The following is a 16687-nucleotide window of genomic DNA, read 5'->3' as shown; positions in this document are numbered from 1 at the left end:
ATACAAGGCAAACAAAAAAACACCAGGAATGAGTGGCTTTGCCAGCGCAAAAGAAAGAAAAAGAGATAGACATAGATAGAGAGTGTTACAGCAAAGAAAAGAATGGATCGAGCATGCAACACGGGTGCTAGCCAAACACACAGACACTATCACACACAAGACTCACATCTACTCTTACCTTCAGGATATAAGACATCCTCTAAAGAAGCAGAAAATGGAGAGATAATAAAGATGTGTATGAGAATAAAAGAACAGTCTGACAGGAATATAATGAGAGAACAGTGAGAGGTGAATATTTCGGTGAGCTGAAACAGAAGTATACACATGCATTCATGAGTCAGAGAAGGTGGCTAACACTAGGACTTAAAAATTGATCTGTTTCACATCCACACCTATCATATCGCTTCTGAAGACATTAATTTACCCACTGGAGGTGGATGGCTAACTTTTATGCACCCTTTATATGTTTTCTGGAGCTTCAAAGTTTTGGACCCTTCTGACATGCATTGTATGGACCTCCAGAGCTGAAATATTCTTCTGAATCTCTTTATTTGTGAGGGTGTGTAAATTATGAGAGAATTTTCATTCTTGGGTGAACTATACCTTCAGGTGAAATCCAAATCTGAACCAGAATCTTTAAGTTCCTTATGATTCCCATTCATAGTTAACATCCTTGACACAATCTTAGAGATGCAGTACTCATTAGAGATATGTTCAGGTGGGCTTTAAGTAGTTCTACATAATGTACAGTTCCGAAACCAGATACAATTCTAACCCCACCACCGCAACTTGTGGTTAAGATGTAAAAAGCGTCTGCTTACTGAACAAAGCACCAGCCATTTCAAAACTTACAGTAAGAGTAACTCTTTTTGTACAGGTTTCCTGTTAGGACCACTGAACACGCAGAGAGGTAAATTACGCTCCCACTCAAGAACTTATGACTGTTTTCCAAACAGTGACAGAAGGCATACCTCCTTATAGCCCAGAGCGGCAGAGGGCTTGAGGGGTGGCGCAGGCCTCAGGCAGCTTAAGGACCATGGTTTGGTGATCTTTGGGGGTTCAAGAGGGCCCCGGTTAGCCAGAGGAGCACCAAAACTGTGCAAAAGGTGGGTCATGGTTGTGTGTTTACCCTCAACATTCTGCAAATGCAAAACACATAACAATAAGTTTCTCTAGAAGTAATTCATATTTATAATATATTGTGTCTAATATGATGTTTTCTGTAAATTTACAAGGATCCAAATAGATTCAGACACCTTCAATATTGTTCCCACTGGGCTTCCTTCCTTGGTGTAAGCATGAAGATGTTCTAACCACTCCTGCTGCTCCTGAAAACTATTGCAGAACACCATGATACGATCTATCGTTCCTCCTAAAAACACAAAACAACATCATCCTCATGGCAAAAGGGAAGAACCTTGTTACAAAAAGACCAGCACTGCAAGTCACCAGCATATTTTGTGTTTTAGATAATGGATGTCCCCACAAGGAGTCTTAACTAGCTTAACCAGCAAGATGTCATTGGTCAACCAATTTTACCTGAAAGGCCATGCTGGTGGAACTGTATAGAAATTCATACTAGACTAAACAGGTCTTTTCGGGACGGTATATGTACCAAAACAAAATAAAGTGTGTGAGTATGTGCTTCTCAAACAATAATTAACCCACAAATGCTCTATACTTGTTAAATTAAACCCAATGGTTATGTAAGAAACTAGTATTAATAGCATTTATTTTCATGATGCCTCACACACACAAAAGACAGTATTTATAGATGTTTGTATGGACTAAAACAAACCTGTTATTTCAAAGGCATAATGGCCTGTTTCTGCATCCTCTGGCTGTTTGGTTACTGTGGTTCCTGTTAGCGGCATCCGACCCTATGAAACAAGAGTAAGGCAGTCACAAATCTAGGCCATTTTCTTCACCCTTTTTCATAACAGGCGCTAACTCTCAAGTACCTAGATGCGTACCTTAGAGCAGTGTACCTTCCTTTTGTGCTAAGGTGGATGTACTTGCCTGATAAATGAAGCCACTCATTCTCGGACTAGCCGACAACATGACTACCACATTAGGAAACAGCATGAAGTATCGCTCTTCTTTATCCTAAAACACATATGCACATTACATTCAATACATATGCAAATATGACATACCTGTATTAACAGTGCATATTATTACCACCACTAGCTAAATACAATCACATTGTTCAAGAGACAAATGCATGTGTATGGCATTACAGCACCCATACATCAAACAAACACAAACATCAAATGTCTCTACGACACAAGGTTTTGTGCACTGCTCTAAAATGGTGGTCAGCGTAATTGCTATAACATTCATGATCGACAAATATCGTACCTTATCTTTAGCAAACCAAGATACATTTCAGCTAAGCAAAAGAGAGAAAGAGAAAGGGAATACATTGAACAGGAATGGAGGGAAACACTCCAAATGACCGTAGCAAGAAAAATATCATTTCATACTCATCCTACTAGATTTCTACCAATTAACCCCCTCCTGATGTTTTTAGGACCTTCATCACTTCCCTCACAAGGCACTGTGTTTCCATTAACTAGATTGTCATATTTGGAGGGTTGATAACACATTTAGTGACCACAGATGAAAAACTTTGCAGGGGGATTTGAGCCGTTGTCACTTAAATATTTTCCATTCGTATGCTATAACAAGTACGGTATATCAAGAAATTAGTCTGTGGCTCTGGCTGTTACATTTAGAAGGACCAGATCAGCACTTTTATTTGCATTACCTAGTTTTATACAAAGGATCTTGGTAAAAAAAATAACTCCAGACATTTCATGGAGTATATTTCGACATTGTGGCAAAGAAATTGTAGCATGCATTTTAAAACAACTACTTTGTGCACATGTAACCATGCAACTGTAAAAGTAACATGTGAGCTTGGGTTTCACTGCAACTTCCGGGTTGACACTCTTCCTCACCTCATTTACAGAGCTCTGCATGTGGACCTGTGACATGTAGACCACCTGACCAAGTGACTTTATGCTCTCACCCTCCCAGCCCCTTACAGGCTCCAACAAGATCTGCAACTCCAGGTTCTTTCTTTTTCGCAGATCTTGACACTGAGTCTAAAATAGACAATTTAGATAAATTCAGTCAAACTGAAATGAATGAGTTACAATATATTGGCATTTCATAAAATGAGAAAGGGGAAAGCCAACAGACTTTTTTTTAAACACATGACAACCTGGAATATGAGAGAATATTATTTTGACTTGTGGTTCTGTTGAAGAAGACAAGAAGGTTGTTCTCTTCTACTTATTGCAATCTTACAAGGCAGACCCTTTCCTACCAAAGTGACTTACAATAAAGAGCACAAATCACAGTTTCGTCAACTACCAGGACAGGTAACTGAGAAAACTTAAGAACAGGGGGAAGACCAAATCTACATACTGCCTCCTCTGGTGTGGTCTAAACTACAAAAATGGGACTTTCCCTCTACTAGCAGAGACAAAATACATTCAAATATTCCACAAAACACTAGGTGTTAAGAAACCCTGTGCTATAATTTACAACACTGAGACATTCGACCCGAGAGGCAATTGTCTATGAAATGACTCATCCATTCCTCATTTATTTTTTTGACCAGATATTCTAAAAAACAAACTAAAAAAACACACACACACATTTGGAAACCTTAACCTTTGCATTTCAGGTAACAGCAAGATCTCCAAACTGTAAAGTGAAGTGAATTTGCTTTGCGGTTTAATGAGGGTAAAAGGGTATTCCACAGAAAAGATTTTAAATGTTTTGCGCATTATCAGGAAATGTCTCATTTCAGTCAAAACTCTTTGAGCATGAGAAGACAGTCACAAATAGATCTTAAAGGGGGCTTCAAGGGCCACCCAAGTACCAGGTGAAACTCTAAATGGCAAATATATAATAGAGAACTGTGACATACCACAAGATTCTTAAAAGCAACTGATGCTTTCAGAATGTCGCTGTAATCTGGATGAGCTTCCTAAGAGGAAACAAAAATAAATTTTTTACATTAACATACATTGAAAGTCATGAAAACACTTACAGTTGCATGACTGTCCATTTGGGCTGCACAATTAATCAAAAAGGGAAAATGAATAAACAAGATTACTTTTAAAGCTGCTGTTAGGGCTGCCATGATTATGAAATTTGGCTGCCGATAATGACGATTAATAGAGCTGTTCAGCTTGTAGTACAAAAACCCAAAAGACAATTCGCCATGGTATCCCTCTGGATTTTCCTATGGGTTTTTAATATTTTTTATTTTTTATCCCCTTTTCTCCCAATGTTAGAATGCCCAATTCCCACTACTTACTCACCACAATCCAAGTGGTGGAGGACAAGTCTCAGTTGCCTCCGCTTCTGAGATCTTCAATCCGTGCATCTTATCACATGTCTCGCTTTACATGACAACATGTGGAGACTCATGCTAAAATCCGCAATCCACAAACAACTTACTACGCGCCCCATAGAGAGCAAGAACCACTAATCGTGACCATGAGGAGGTGTGTGACTCCACACTCCCTAGCAACCGGGCCAATTTGGTTGCTTAGGAGACCTGGCTGGAGTCACTCAGTACACCCTGGATTCAAATTCACAATTCCTGTGGTGGTAGTCAGCATCAATGGTCGTTGAGCTACACAGGCCCCCTACAATAATGGTTTTTTTGAACTTATGTGAAAAATCTGGTTTGTGGTAAACATTAAATTTATACATGAACGTTTTGTTCTACAATATTGTCATATATTCCCTGTCTTTTGTCTAGACTTTTATGTTGACATTCTTGTTTAGTTAACACTTTCCTGTTATTTCATGATTGATTCTCCCTTATTGTTTCCCCAGTTGTTCCTCATTCCCTGATTGTTTCCCCAGGTGTTCCTTGTTTTCCATGTTGTATTTAAGTCCTTGTTTGCCTTGGTTGTGTGTCAGTCTTTGCATGGTTTGTCTATGCTCTGTGCTTGGATCACTGTGTTTTTCTTTTCTTATTATTCTGAGTTAGCTTGTTCAATTTTTTCAGTTAAATAAAGCTGCATTTAGATCCTCCTTCCTCACCTGCCTTGTCACAAATTTAAATGACATACAGTCATACTCCAAATGTGATTTTTGAAGCTGTATTTACATAAAAAAAAAAAAAGAAAATGCACGGCGGCTTCAAAATTAATGTTTGAGGTATGACTATGTGTAATTTATGCTGTACAAAAAAAACATCCATGTATCGTCAAGTAATGTTTACCACAGACTTGATTTTACACAAGTTCAAAAACCCCATTATAAAAACACATAGGAAAATCCAGAGAGAACCAATGGTAAATTAGACTTCCGGGTTCGCCTACAAATTGATGTCATGGCTGAACAGCGCTATTGCCTGTTTTAGGGCTCTCATGACTATGATAATTAGTTATCATACAATTTGTCATACTTTAGTCATAGATAAACCTTAAGTCATTTATTCATATTTATCTTTTACATAAGGCTTTAAAAACTTATGACATTAAAAAGAATATTTTAAATATCCTTTTTTTTTTTTGGTCAACTTGAGTCTTAGTTGTTTTTGGAACCCAGCCTACCTGAAAAGCTATAATATTATGTTATATTATATTATACTATATTATGATATATTCAAGTATGCAATAGTAAAATATTTATATCCAAAATTCTTCACTTTCACACGTTAGTTTAAGGCTCTTTGATTAAACCCACAACCCCTTATTTCACATGGAGACCTTTAAGATTCTGTTTCTTCACTGAATCATCTTGAGCGTGAAACAGGGCTCCTCTGTGTCACTGGCACTGCATGTCATTAACACTGCATGTATGAAACCACAACAACAAATAGCATTTGCAATTACATGATCGTTAAATTAAAGTGAAACTGGAGTGCTTTGCATTCAATAAAATCCTTGTTCATATTTTCGCGCTATAGTTTGGCACGAACATTTTTGAACCACAGCAGAAGGTGCATTCATCACAGTGCATCAATTCTAGTTCTGAAGCGGTTAATCTTCACACGCTCTTCAGGAGCTGCTCTCGGTGCGGCTCAGTGAGTTATTCGGAGTTCAATTGAATGATATACTCAAACGAGCCATTCATTCCCTTATTTGGACAGTAAAATATGATTCGAATTTACAGTTTACAATAATCACGGTTATCTTAAATAACTGCAGTTATTTGCAGATTATTTAATAATCGTGACAGGCATAACTGCGGCAATTAACAGATCATTAAAAGTGTTGAATGGGAGCCTGGGTAGCTCAGTGAATAAAGATGCTAACTACCACCCCGGGAGTTAACACGTTCGAATCCCAAGGTGTGCTGAGTGACTTCAGACAGGTCTCATAAGCAAGCAAATTGGACCAGTTGCTAGGGAGGGTAGAGTCACACGGGTAACCTCCTCATGGTCGCTATAATGTGGTTCGATCTTGTTGGGGCACGTGATGAGTTGTGCTGCGGAGAACAGCGTGAAGCCTCCACAAGTCCTATGTCTCCGGGGTAACGCACTCAACATGCTACGTGACAAGATACGGATTGACGGTCTTAGACGTGGAGGCAACTGAGATTTGTCCTCCGGCACCCGGATTGAGGTGAGTCACTACGCCACCACGAGGACTTAGAAAAAAATAAAAATTAATCAGAAAGCCTATTAGTAAGGTCAGCTGGCCCTAATGAGCAAGTTCAAAGCAAGTTCTGATCCACATATGCATGTTTTAAGTTTAACTTATTGTGCAGAAGAAACATCATCTGATATTAAAAATGAAGCTTAAGAACCAAAGTAAAAAGCATGGTTGGTAAATTGGAATTATTTTGGATAAATGGTTTACACCCAATGCACTGCGAGCGAGCGATGTGACTCAAGCCATAGACAATGTGTATATAAGACATTAAATAACATGCAGTTACCCTAAACAAAGTATTTTTAATGCAAATTCCCTTCATCAAAGTTTTAAAATTGCAATTTTTGTCATGATCATGCAACCCTACTGTCCATGAGTCTTAAGCTTGGTGGCTTGCCGTTACCTCCACATGCCTCTCGAGCTCCTGCAGTAGGGTGGGGTACTTGTCAAGCCTCATGAAGGGTTTGCTCAGGCTGGTTGTTAGAGTTAAGATCCCAGGAGCACTGGCACCTTGGCTTTCCATGAACTTGTCCAGTTCCTCACTGTATAAGACATATAAAAAAAAAGTATAGTTCTTGTAGCTCAAACATTGTGCTTTACTGGTTCGATTCCAAGGGAAGACACAAACAGATAAAACGTAGACCTTGAACAGATAAGAAGTCGCTTTTGCCATATGCATAAATCAGTGTTCTCAACCTTTTTAACCAATTAATTTTCACAACTTTTCCAGGAACTTTCCAGGCATTTGTGATTACTGTATACAGATTTAAAAAAAATCACTTTGATTAAACCACTGATTTAGACTAATTCATTGAAAAGAACAATTCACTGACAAATCAGGCATCACGATGGATTGCGAGCACGTTTTACGTCACACAAATCTAGCTCATGAAATACAGTATTTTAGAGCAGTATAAAACTATAAAATCTATATAATTCACTAAGTGAATTTCGATGACTTTTACAGCCCAGAAAAATAAAAATTTTAAATTCCCTGATAAATTTGAAATTTTCCTTGACCGTGGGAACCCTGATAAATGTCACATTGTCATTTTCATTCTAAGTCTAGTTTCTTCAGCAGCACGTGAACATTGATATACATATCATATACTGCAGTTCAATCAATTGTGCAAACATGTCAACAATGACTTTTTCATATACCCGTATCAACAGCAACTGTTTTGGGGAAGGTGACAGAGAGGGGCGAAGAGAATGCATCACTAGATGCCGCATTGTGATAAACCGGGGTTAGACTAAAGATTAATCATCTGAACACATGCCTTGACTACATGATCAAACCTTGGGAAATGCTGCAAAATGTTGCAGATATGCAAGTGAGCAAACTAAGAATCACAAAAAAAGTGTCTCTTCTGCCTCAATCAGCATAACCGCAGCTATAGATATCCTGTTGGGTTAGCGCTGTTTCCTGTGTGTATGAGGCATGCCTAAGTTGACTTTTCACTCTCTCCTTCTGTCGTGGAGCATTTGAGGTGTAAGAAACCTTGTTGTACTTCATCATATAGGACGTTTGTAAAATGTGGCTCAGACATCAGTCGTTCGTGAATACCGTTGAATTTCACATTTATATACCAAAGGCGGGGGAAAAAGAAGAAAAAAAAAATGAAAAAGATATAGGGCACCAGCATTATCTGTAAAAACCAGCAAAAGGTGATTTACTTAAGTCAAGTGACTCAGGTCAGTGAACCACAGAAGAATGAAAGCTTGGTAGTGACACCTGGTGGTTAACTTTGAAACTTCAGAAAGCAGAGCAAGTCTTGAAATACACAAAACATTTTTAAAAACACAAAGTGAGACATATTAATAAAAAAGATAAAATAAAAAACCCAACTTGCTGCGTCTTGAATACAAATATGATGTAATTTTGCCTAGAAACAAGCCATATTATAGACTAAAAATAAAAGATAAAGTCTAGATGTCCTTTTAAGGGAAAGGTCACCAAAAAATTAAAATTCTCAAATTTGTCAACATTTACTTACTCTTAAGCTGGGCTGTCATCACATGTCCTGCCCAAATATTATATATGGCCAAATTGTCCCCTTTTTACATTGACGTTATTGTTGCTGATCTGATGCAGTCCAGTGTGCATCACTGTTTTATTGTCATTAAGATATTGCAAGGATTACATGTAGTTAAAATTTTTTTTGTGTGCTCAGTAGACTAACACCGATTGTCAGTGTTGTTTGAGATCATATCAAACAAAGCGGGACTCACACTTCATAGAAGCTAAGTGGGAATTATTCCAGCGAGACTCATCAGCAAAGTCAGCAGGTCAGGTTAAGGGTATCAGTGCCATGTAAGACTGTATATTGAGAAACTGTGATATGTGTATGAACAATATCATTTTATAATAGAAATTCTATACTGATTGACAGTAATTTTGGATGTTAAATTCACAGTTTCCCGTCTGTCGCTCACTTCGACGTTGTGTCGAAAAGCGACACTAGGGGGTCTCTCATGAGCGCCTAATATGCCTCTGATCTATGAAAAAATGCCAATGAGAAGTTGGCAGACAGTATTTGCATACCACGCCACCGGACATACGGGTATAAATCCAGGGAAATACGTCTAGTTCATTCAGAAATTTTCTTCGGAGCCGATGGTGGTGTATGCAGTGAGCTGTGTCACACACCTGCTTCCTCTGAGCTGATTCTGCTGTTGGATCTATGGTGCACTTCAGCGGCTTTCTCCTTCTATGCACGGCAGTGCAGTTTGCCCCTGGGCGCTTCGACAGCGACATTTTAAGTCCCCATTACAAGTGTGTGTGGTATTTATATTGTTTAATTTCACCCGATTACATTTTTCTATAGGCTTGTTAACAAGAATAAAACATTTTTATAATGTTACACACTTCTGTGGGCTTAAAAGTTCAATTGTGAATAAATGAAATCCTTTTCTATTGTGTTATTTCGTCATGTCCCAAAAACTTTTTCCCCACATGCAGTTAAAAGTTTAGTATTCTCTCACTAACATGTATTCATTTGTGGTAAATGTGTTATTTTAACACTGACAGTGGATGTTTTCTGTGTGTCCTTTGATTTATTGCCCACCCTGTTATGTTATGATACCATGACCTTTCATTGAAGATATATGTTAGGAAATGGAATCACGCCAACTGGAAGAGGAAATCAGGCATTCTGCAAAATTACATTTGAGTTATTTGAAGTTTATAACTATTGTTTTTTTTTTTTTGCTTTCCTTTATTTTGATATGTTAGTCATATGTGGTCAAGCAAAACATGTCTACTAGTGATCAACCAATTTATCGCTGAGGCTGATAAATCATCTGATATTCAGATTTTTTTCAATTATCTGCTTTGGCCAATAACTTGGGGTAGTGGTGGCTCAGTGGTTGTGGCTCAGGGTTCCTGACCAGAAGGTTGGGGGTTCAAGCCCCAGCACCACCAAGATGCCACTGTTGGGCCCTTGAGCAAGGCACTTAACTCCAGGTTGCTCCGGGGGGATTGACCCTGTAATAAGTGCACTGTAAGTCGCTTTGGATAAAAGCGTCTGCCAAATGCATAAATGCATTATGTAAATAACTTTTCCCACTTGGACGATTTGTTCTTGATGGCACCGAAAATTGCTTGAAAAAAGACTTGTAAACGACCAGTCAGGTTCGTTTTGTTGTTACGTGCCATCGTGTTACTACGATAATAGACTGGTGTGCAACACAGTCTCACTTAAACGGTCTGCAAATCAGAGCCGTTGCAGACGTGTTTGAGCTCATAATGTTAAAGTGCTCACGTGTTTCATTCTCCCTCTCTCCCCTAAATAGTTCCCTGTAACTTTTAACTATCTTGTCTAATGATAAAAAGGCAAATATCAATAAAACTAATATCATATACCATCTGCAAATATATTTTATAAACAGATGTATTGAACAAACCTCACAAATCTTGAGCAGATCCAGCATCATGTGGGGCGCTCATTTATTTACTTCTAAAGCACGTATTCTATCAGCCTCTGCTCAGCAGTTCCCTGTAACTTTTAACTTTCTTTTCTAATGATGAAAGGCAAATATCAATAAAACTTCTATTATATACTGTTTGCAAATATGCAGATATCTCGTTTAAACAGATGTAATTCACAAAACTTCCTGTTGAGCACTCGTCTAATATCTTCCTCTGAAGCGCGTAGTCTGAACAGAATCAAAACTTCAGGATAAGGATAAAAAGTTCCTCTGATTCACAAATCAATAAAAATGTCATAAATATTAGTTTATAAATCTGTTTCCTAGATATCAATCACAGACCATGTAGAGGAGAATTTATCCAATGAATGTCCACCCTGTTATTGTCCACCATGATGCTGCCCATTAAACTAGATGTATGTCTGAATTTTTTTATAATTTAGCTTGACCAGTATAACTAATAGAATCTTTAATATGTCCCTGTAATAATGAAACATAAAAAAACTTGTAAAAGTATGTTTTATTTTTCAAAAGTTTCAAATCTGGAATGTCACCGAATTGTAGGAATGACCCATTTACGATATGTACGGAGTTGCAGTTTTGCCTCTCTATACACCGATTACAGTATACAGTAACAGTAAAGTCACTACTAACAAACTGTTAGGAGATTGAGGCTTGCGTGTGAATACAACTTCAAGGCTGCATCCGAAACGAGGAAAATGCTGCCTCTGGAGGCTGAATACTGAGGTACAATGAATATAAGGTGCTTTCCAAACTGTCAGAGACCAATTTCCTTAAGAGTTCCATTCATTCAAAACAGCTGTCAGTTAAGCCATTAACTTATTAGGCAGCAAGGTAGCTGTCTATGCAGAGCTCAATGCTAAGAATTTTTTCTACTGGACCGTTTGGGCCAGTGCTTCAGGATTTTACTGGACCTGGCAAAATTTTCACTGGTCCAAACACAAAAATGTCAAATAGCTGTTTTTACCATCATGGCTTTAAAAAATATGTCTGAATATAAATATTTTTTACATATCTTATGTTTTTAATAAAATGTCCCCCAGGGGCATGGGTAACTCAGCGAGTAAAGACGCTTGCTACCATCCCTGGAGTCGCGAGTTGACTAAGTGGAGTGACTCCAGCTAGGTCTCCTAAGCAACAAAATTGGCCTGGTTGCTAGGGAGGGATAATGTAGTCAAATGGGAGTGACTAATGTAGTCAATTTGACTAACCTAATTGTGGTCACTATAATGTGGTTCGCTCTCAGTGGTAACACGCTCAAAAATCATGTGATAAGATGCGAGGATTGATGTCTAAGATGCAGAGGCAACTGAGATTCTTCCTCTGCCACCCAGATTGAGGAGAGACACTACGCCACCACGGGGATTTAGAGCGCATTGGGAATTGGGCCTTGCAAATCAGGGAGAAATTTTTTTAAATACAATGTCCCCCAAAATTGAATAACATTTATAATTTGCAAGATAAGATTTATGCCTTGTGTAATCCCATATATGCGCTTTTCAGAAATAAATTCATAAATACATCATATTAATCTCAGCCGTCCTGCCATTTACACATGTTCTTTTAAGCCAAGAGTTCTGTGGAGGAGATGATGGGTTTTCGGTCACCCGTTTAGTCATGCTGTCATGTGTAGTGTTTTCACAAGAAGGATCAAAGATTTAGTCACTGAGTTAACATTTTTATTACTGGCTGAGAGAACAGACTTGCTACTAAATTGGTGTGATATACAGTAGGTAGATATTAGGCCTAATATGTGAATTTGTGTATATAACATGAAATCAGACAACCCAAACAAGACCAACACTGACTGATATACAAAGAACAACAATACCAGTACGGTCCAGAAATGAGACATGTAACAGGTGTTTTATGAGGATGATATGAAGTTGACTGTTTCAAATATTCATCTTCACCCTGCAGCTGAACAGCTCTGATAATAATAGCCTAATAGCCAGATCTTGGTTCTTTTCATATCAAATGCCATTATCATGTCAAATTAATATTTATGTTTTGAAACATTACTTAGTTAAATGTATACTTACATTTTGGATATTGACCAGCTCATGATTTCCAGACATGTGTATAACTGGGTTTAACAAAGTTTATTATGTCTCATTCGGCACTTCAACTCTAAAGGTGAATTAATGAGAGAAAATGTATTTGTTTTTTTTTACAGTGGGAATAAAACTAGTGCTCTGTCCCTTTACGAGAGCACATGCATGATAAACAGACTACGCTGCACAGATAGAGATGATGATGAGACATGGATTTTCAGTCCTATAGAAAGAAACTGTTGATTGCTTGTGTGTAATGTGTGGATTACTAATTTTCAACAACATGTAAAAACAAAAAATGTGGGGATTTTGTGCACTGTGAACACGGAATGTGCCGGGATAAAAGCATTTTTTTCCTGCTTTTTCCAAACGTTGGTAATAGCTGCTGCTAAGACACGTGGACAAGTGTGAGGACAGTGCTAGGAGAGTGTGCACGGTGTCTGCACGATCTTGTGCATGCACATAACTGTGCCTTGGCGCGTCCAGTATATTATGCATTTGCGCATCTTTGTGAGATAAATATAGTCACATGGGGTAACCTCCTTGTGGTCGCAATTAGGGGTTCTCACTCTCAGTGGGGCATGTGGTAAGCTGTGCGCGTATGTCGGAGAGTAGCATGAGAGTGCTGTGAGTCTCCATGGTGTCATGCACAGCCACGTGATAAGATGCCCGGACTGACTGTCTCAGAAGCGGAGACAACGGAGACTTACAGTTGGACCTACTACAAGGACTTACTAAGTTGTGGGAATTGGGCATTCCAAATTGGGAGAAAAGGGGATAAATAAAAACATATCGGTCAACCACTAGTGTTTAGCCAATAGCTGTATTGCATTGTCAGTGCTGTCTTGTTCTGTATTAAACCATATCATCATAGCCAGATAGCTAGCGGCTACCCAGCATCATTGCCAGTTTCCATGACAGCAGGGCCATGTAGCCCTAGCCAGCTAATTTTTCCCAACAAGCTGATTTAAAGTTAGCTAGTTGTGTATACGTTTTCCGAAAGACTTGCATTTTTAGTAACATCAGATCCAATAACCTAGATATAGAACATTGGCTAAATATAGAAAATGACTCAAAAGTGTGACATCGATATATTTTTTTTAGTGCCCAGATCTAAACTAACCCTAATCTAAAATGTGCAACACCAGCAGCACCAAACAGAATTGCAAAAATAATGAACGTTTCTAAACAGGTTTCCTAAAACACTCTTATCATCCCCAGCTACCATTGTTCAAAAAACAGGTTGTGCTGCCCAAACTCAAACCACTATTTTAAAGAGTTACGTCGAGTTCACGTCTAACCTCTCAAATGCACAGAATGTTCTACAAAGTGCTACAATCTTCAAATGGCTATCCATGGATGAACTTATATTGGGATGGTAGAAAGTATTTTAACACAGGATATTTTAGAATTTTACCTTTAATTCTGATGGCATATATGTTTGACACTGACCTGTGATCAGTGAGCACACCCACTGCAGAGGGATGGCTGGAGCAGTAGGACAAGTACAGTGTTCTGATCTGACACATCAGGTTCAGGTAACAGCCCCCAATTCGTTGCTGGCCCTCTGGCATCCTGAAAGGCAAAAATACACAAACAATACAGATGCTCAAATCAGCCCTGCTTATTACTTGCTTCTGTTGATGCATTTTCTATTAAAACAAGACGCTGCGATGGGGCATATTGAAGGCCGTACCATTTTTTTAAATAGCCAATTGGATATAGTTATATTACAGCCATGAACCTTGATTTGCTATTTGTTTGTCAGTGGCAGAGGTGAGGGACATTCTCATTTTAGAGAGCATTTAATTGGACAAACAAATGTGTAATGCAAGATGTGTCATCAATATTTTGATCTTTCTTTTTTGGTGTTCTTGGAAGAGAAAAACTGTAAATTTAAAAGTGCATATCAGCTAAAAGTCTGAATAAAATTTGTACAATAGCATATAGCTCATTTCAAAGCTAATAGACAAAGACAAGAAGCCACAAAGCTCTTTGGTTTAATGGGATCTTTAACTCATTCAGTGTAATTCACCACCAGATGGCGCTATGCAATCCAAGGTAAACAGAGCCAAACAATCATTTCAGTTTTCATCATGCTCTATAAACGCTCTATAAACACTCTTACACGCTGAAAAACAGCTCTTACTTGGAGCACTCCTCTAATGCAAGACACAGTCCCTGTTGGAAAGAGAGGATGTCTTCTAAATTCCCACTCAAGCTGGAGCAGTCCGCACTGGAGAGCCTGCAGTGAAAGCAGACAGAAGAGTCATTGTCCGCATGGGTATTCAATGACGACCCAGTTTCCTAAAATGTCAATCGGCTTTGATATCAAAGGGTCCCTGCAGCCATGGTAACATCTGCATTTCCATCTTACTTGTCACTAGTCTGTAGAGGGCGCAGGTAGCAGCCTAGTACTGTTTGGAGTTCTTTGACAAACTCTTTCTCATGTTCCAAGATGTCTTGCACCACCTGAGAAACAAACACCAGAGCAGCATCACAATATAAGAACCTCACAAAAAATACAGTCATTTCATCAGTGGCTCGCAATTGGTGGGGAAGGTGCTGTTCTGATGCAAAATGTAAAAAATAAAATGCAAATAGCCATATAATTGTGCAGAGTTAAGATAACAAAACAGATGAACAATGAACTGTTATAATGAAGGAATAGGTGCTTTCCATATCTTTTATTTTAGATGTCAATACTGTGTCCAATCAGACTCTATGGCATTTTGCCACAAATTCATCAGCCAAATTAGCAGATGGCAACATGGACAGATTGTGTGACATGCGCTCATCTTTAAAAACCATAAACAAATATGGCCCTGATTACATTAAATATGGATTTACCTGCAACAAGGATGAATGCAGTTTGTGCAGACTTTTTTATGCGGTGAACTATTGCCTGACAACCATCAAAATTCAAAAGACTATTTCATCTTTAGCCAATGTAACAGTAATAATTTTGCATATTGTTGGGCCTAGGCAGTTTATGGTAATATTATTACATTACAATATTAAGACATTTGCTTACTTTTGACCAATAAACATTTTAGGTACTGTTAAATCAGGGTCCTAAAGCACCAGTTGAGAAACACTGGACGACATGCCTAGCATTCGCTCATGCTTCTAAAAGAACTCACCACGCTGTAATAATTTTTGGTTAGCTGAGGAACGTCAAATCCTTTTATGGCTTTCGGAGATGTTGGTTTTTCTGGATAAAAGAAAGAGAAATTTGAATAAAAATCCACTACTTTTTTCACTACGCAAATTATATCAATGCTTTGATGTATGTAAAAGTATATCTTGGACTGCCCACTCACCACATGGCTTGACCTCTCGGACATAGTTGCTAGGGAACCAGCCGGTCTTGCCATTAAGGTTTCCCTCCCACCAACCACCTTCCTCCTGGCGTGTGACGTGGATGAGCTCGCCCTTGCTGAAAGACAACTCGTCCTCATTGTTCTGTTTGAAATTGAAGCGTGCCTTTACCACCAGCTGCACACCACTTCCATTCTCAGACATCTCCTGGATATGACAGCAACAAGTGAAAATCTATACAGTTACCTGGGGCATAAACATTTGCTTAATAAAGACTTAATGCTTCCTATGGCTTTTAAGTAAATCATTCATAGCAGATCACAACACTACATTAATTACGGCATGCCAAATTTTTACACAATGTACACATGCCTTTGCCAACAGAATCAAATAATAAACATCTTGGAAAATATTAAGCTCCCGGACGAGCCCCCAAAAATTGTATGACCCCAAAAGGTCTAGGAGATTAAGGGAGTAACATTAAATTATTAAAGCTCTTTAAGTATAGGCTAGCAAAATTGTTATTATACAAATTTGTATACATATTAGAGGGTATCAAAATTATGGAACAGTGAAGCTGAACAACTAACAAATATTATTGCCTAAATATTCTATTAAAACATGTAATAACTAGTTTTATTTTCTTATCATTGGAGTTTGTTTGCATTCTTAAGCTACTCAATGGCATGATTTGTTTCTTTGAGATATACATGAAGTCTGGCATCAAAA

The 16687-nt window shown here is 38.3% G+C and overlaps 1 protein-coding gene across 1 annotated transcript in view; it reads right to left on the bottom strand.

Moving 5' to 3' along the window:
- Window positions 1-16687, bottom strand: part of arhgef6 (Rac/Cdc42 guanine nucleotide exchange factor (GEF) 6) — a 35213-nt gene that overhangs the window by 7806 nt on the left and 10720 nt on the right. Inside the window, 13 exon segments of the mRNA XM_052149798.1 lie at window positions 179-199; window positions 972-1139; window positions 1257-1372; window positions 1799-1880; window positions 2020-2106; window positions 2964-3110; window positions 3944-4003; window positions 7036-7174; window positions 14090-14212; window positions 14787-14882; window positions 15015-15109; window positions 15781-15851; window positions 15961-16165. Coding sequence (XP_052005758.1) covers window positions 179-199; window positions 972-1139; window positions 1257-1372; window positions 1799-1880; window positions 2020-2106; window positions 2964-3110; window positions 3944-4003; window positions 7036-7174; window positions 14090-14212; window positions 14787-14882; window positions 15015-15109; window positions 15781-15851; window positions 15961-16165 — 1410 coding nt within the window.

The sequence above is a fragment of the Xyrauchen texanus genome, chromosome 19 (genome assembly GCF_025860055.1).
Source record: "Xyrauchen texanus isolate HMW12.3.18 chromosome 19, RBS_HiC_50CHRs, whole genome shotgun sequence".
Lineage (NCBI taxonomy): Eukaryota > Metazoa > Chordata > Actinopteri > Cypriniformes > Catostomidae > Xyrauchen > Xyrauchen texanus.
This window is presented reverse-complemented; position numbering and strand designations above follow the sequence as displayed.